Raw genomic sequence first — 3,795 nt, 5'->3', positions numbered from 1 at the left:
TAAATTTAGAGGAAACTTGGTATTTTTTACAAAATGATATAATTATTAAAATAAAATAATGTAAATAATTATATTCATAGAAATAAATATATAAAAATTAATTTAAAAATATAAAAACTTAAGTGTATGATATAAAACTGATTAAATAAAAATATTAATAAAAATTAAATCTATACCATTATTAAAAATAATTACATATAAAATCACTAAATATTTTTCATTTTATTAATTACATATTTTAAAGACATGGTTATTGTGTTAGAGATAGAGCTTTGTTGGTTGTTGGGCCACGTGTCATTCCCGTTGCGTGTCCTGGAAATAGAGCGATATTAGAAAGAACCGAAACCATAGAATAAAAGAAAAGACTCGGTAACAGTCTTAACGGTACTGAAAACTCAAATGGTTTTGGTTCTAACTCCTTCTTCTTCCTCTGTTTGTCTTCTCCGTCACAGTCCCCCAAGGTACGGCGCCGTTCGATGCTCCTCCAGCGTGCAGGAGATACAGAAGCCTCCCGGAGAAGGGCTCAGCTCGGATCTCCGGGCATTGGAGCCGTTGCCTCCGTTAAAGGTAGCGAAGAGGGTTGTTCTGGTGAGGCATGGGCAGAGCACGTGGAATGCAGAGGGGAGGATCCAAGGGAGCTCTAACTTCTCTGTGCTCACCAAAAAGGGCGAGTCTCAGGCCGAGACTTCCCGCCAGATGCTCATTGATGACAACTTCGACGCTTGCTTTGCAAGGTATCACTTAGTTACGGTTACGGATTCCTTCAATTTGTTAGAGGTTAGTTCAGATTCTGTAGTTAGTTCATATAGTTATTACTAGCCACTGAAGTAGTGGTTGATTCCTAACAAAGTTGTATGTATATAAATATAGTGAAGTCGACTTTTGAGCATCGAATTTTTTTTATAGGTGATCTCTGAGTAAAATTAAGATTTGTTTTTTGGTCCTCAATTTTTTCAGCTCACTTGATATTAGATGTATTTCTCAACATGAACTGTGAACAATTTAGCGCTCGTCATTTGCTTGAGAGCTGTGATAAAAGGTTTAGAGTGGTTTTTTGTTTTTGTAGTCCTTTGGAACGGTCCAAGAGAACAGCGGAGATCATTTGGGGAGGACGTAAAGAATCAATAATTCCAGAGTATGAATTGAGGGAGATTGACTTGTACTCATTTCAAGTATGGTTTAGAATAATGTAATTTAGTCATGAAAAACATATTCAATTATTCATTATCTGATTGTTATTTAGTCCATTGTAGATTGATCTAGGTCAGCTTGTGTTGTTATTGTGATCTAGGGTCTGTTGAAGAATGAGGGGAAAGAGAGATATGGTTCTGCTTATCGTCAATGGCAGCTGGATGCTGCGAATTTCATCATCGATGGTCATTATCCGGTGAGAGAGCTATGGGAACGTGCTAGGAACTGCTGGACTAAAATCTTAGCACATGATAGCAGGTCTGTTCTTGTGGTTGCTCACAATGCCGTTAATCAGGCTCTTGTTGCTACAGCAATTGGTACCTGTTTTTCTCCTTCTAAGAAAATTCTGATGATGGAAAAAAAAGGAATCTTATCAACTGGAACATTTCTCACCTTTTCTCTTTTGTTCCAAACGATTAGGTTTAGGGGTGGAGTATTTTAGATGTTTACTTCAGAGCAATTGTGGTGTAAGTGTGCTGGATTTCATTCCTAGGCCTGAGGGCGGATCTCCGGACATTTGCCTCGATCGCTTAAATCAGGTATGTCCGAGTCTTGACTGGCTTTGGACCTTTGGTTGTGGTTGTGGTTGTGGTTCTGGGTCGTGACAAAGCTTTAAATTAGAGAAAATGTGAATTTCTTCACATTTGAGATTGTATTTAGGATTGTTATCAAACTATTTTATTAATGCAGACCCCTGGTTCACCAGTGGCTGGTGGAAAATCTGGAGGCAGAGATACAAATAAGCGGATCATACTTGTTTGTAATGGATCTACGCAGGGAAATACGGAGGTATAAACCATAGGCTAAAATTTATCTTGATAGAGGTAGCTGGCCAAATGTTATGAATATCCCAAAACTTTAATTTTTGTATTTGTTCCAATTTCTATGAAAGCTGCAGGTGATATGCAGAGGAATAAACTTTAAAACTTTGCAATAAACTTTATTTTAAGTACGTTTTTCATGTCAAGTTTTGTAACAAACTAGCTTATTTTGAACAGAATGATTTTCCGTTTGCTGGTGATCATCCAATGAACATGCTTGGTGTTATACAGGTACTATATTTAATCATCAGAACTAGGTGTTAGAAAGTTATTTGTCTGACCTTTCAAATATTTAACAGTCCCAGAAATCTGCAGAGCTACTTCTTGATTTGAAAGTGAGTTCCATAATTAGTAGTCCTAACAAGGCTTGTTTTGAGACTGCCATGACCATCTCCAAGGTATGCTACGGTTATTTCCTGTTTCATCAACCATATGCCTATTTCCTGTTTAAATTGATTTATTGAAAGTATATATATCTACTAATGAACCGACTTAGTTATAATATGTGTATTGCATTGCATTCCTGAACTAGTCGATTTCGATTTCCATTATTAATTCGTTTGATATAACTTTAGGTACAAGAAGCTGCAGATTGCTTGGGTGCTGACTGTGTGCCACGCTATGTTGAGTTGAAGCAAATCGGTAGCCTAGATGTTGAAACAATCTTTCAGCAATCCAAAATGGTAAGCAACAAAAACCTCACCAAAATAGCAAGTGTTTGAACTAGCAAAGTATTTTACCAAATGTATGGTACTGATGGTTGCTTCTAATCTTGATGTACATAATTAATAACTATGCTTCATTATCGGTATGTTCTGTCTAAAGTTTTCCTTTATTGCAGGATCTATCCAACTTTCCCCCAATTCAGCCTGGATGGTTAAATAGGATTGATGATGGGTTGAGAACAACATTATGGGATCAATCTGAAAAGGCATGGCAGTCCCTGTTAGATGAAATATCCGATGAATCGAGCGAAGGAGTCTTGGTCGCGGTTGCTCATCCAGCAATCCACATAGCACTAATGGGGCACTGCCTTAACTTGACCAAGGAATGGTTAGGGTCATTTCATCTTGACGAAGGGAGTGTTAGTGTCCTTGACTTCCCTGATGGCCCTAAAGGAAGAGGTGTCATACGGTGCATAAATTATACTGCACATTTGGGGAGATGGTCCATCCCTATCACAAGATCAACAGAGGATGGTGAAGAGTTTTAACTGTATACTATTGCAAATGCATCATTCCATTTATCAAGCTGAAGTGACCCCATGTCCCCAGCATCCAAATTTTCAAGCATTAAAGATGGTTAAATATTCAAAATAATGTAAAGACTCTTCATCATCTCTGAACAGGAAATAATATTTAAGCCCTTGGATGATTTTGTATGTAATTAAAGAAGTAGATATATGAGATATGTGATTGATAAAATAAAAAATATTTAATGATTTTATATGTAATTATTTTTAATAATGTGATAGATTTAAGTTTTAATTATTTTTTTATTAATATTTTTATTTAATCAATTTTATATCATACACTCAAGTCTTTATATTTTTTAAATTAATTTCTATATACTTATTTCTATGAATATAATTACTTACATTATTTTGTTTTAATAATCATATTGTCTACTTAGACATTCTTTTCTTGTAAAAAAAACTGTTTCCATGTTAATACGTATCACTTCAAGATGGCTGTGTCATCTATTTTATACTTATTGTAAGTTTTAGTTTCCAATAAAAACATAAGATATGCACTATTTTATAAAAAGAAAATTGATTGATTAA

General features: G+C 35.3%; 1 protein-coding gene across 1 annotated transcript; it reads left to right on the top strand.

The window, feature by feature from the left end:
* The first annotated feature begins 334 nt into the window (after nucleotides 1-334).
* LOC107476431 (probable 2-carboxy-D-arabinitol-1-phosphatase) lies at nucleotides 335-3,499 on the top strand. The gene is made up of 9 exons (XM_016096237.3): nucleotides 335-734; nucleotides 1,067-1,172; nucleotides 1,292-1,508; nucleotides 1,612-1,730; nucleotides 1,882-1,980; nucleotides 2,190-2,243; nucleotides 2,312-2,410; nucleotides 2,588-2,695; nucleotides 2,854-3,499. Exons 1-9 carry the CDS (start codon nucleotides 400-402, stop codon nucleotides 3,223-3,225), a joined length of 1,509 nt encoding a protein of 502 aa, XP_015951723.1. The 5' UTR covers nucleotides 335-399; the 3' UTR covers nucleotides 3,226-3,499.
* The last annotated feature ends 296 nt before the right edge of the window (nucleotides 3,500-3,795 follow it).

This window comes from Arachis duranensis, chromosome 3 (genome assembly GCF_000817695.3).
Source record: "Arachis duranensis cultivar V14167 chromosome 3, aradu.V14167.gnm2.J7QH, whole genome shotgun sequence".
NCBI lineage: Eukaryota > Viridiplantae > Streptophyta > Magnoliopsida > Fabales > Fabaceae > Arachis > Arachis duranensis.
The sequence above is the reverse complement of the archived record's forward strand: the minus strand, read 5'-3'. Positions and strand labels throughout refer to the sequence as shown.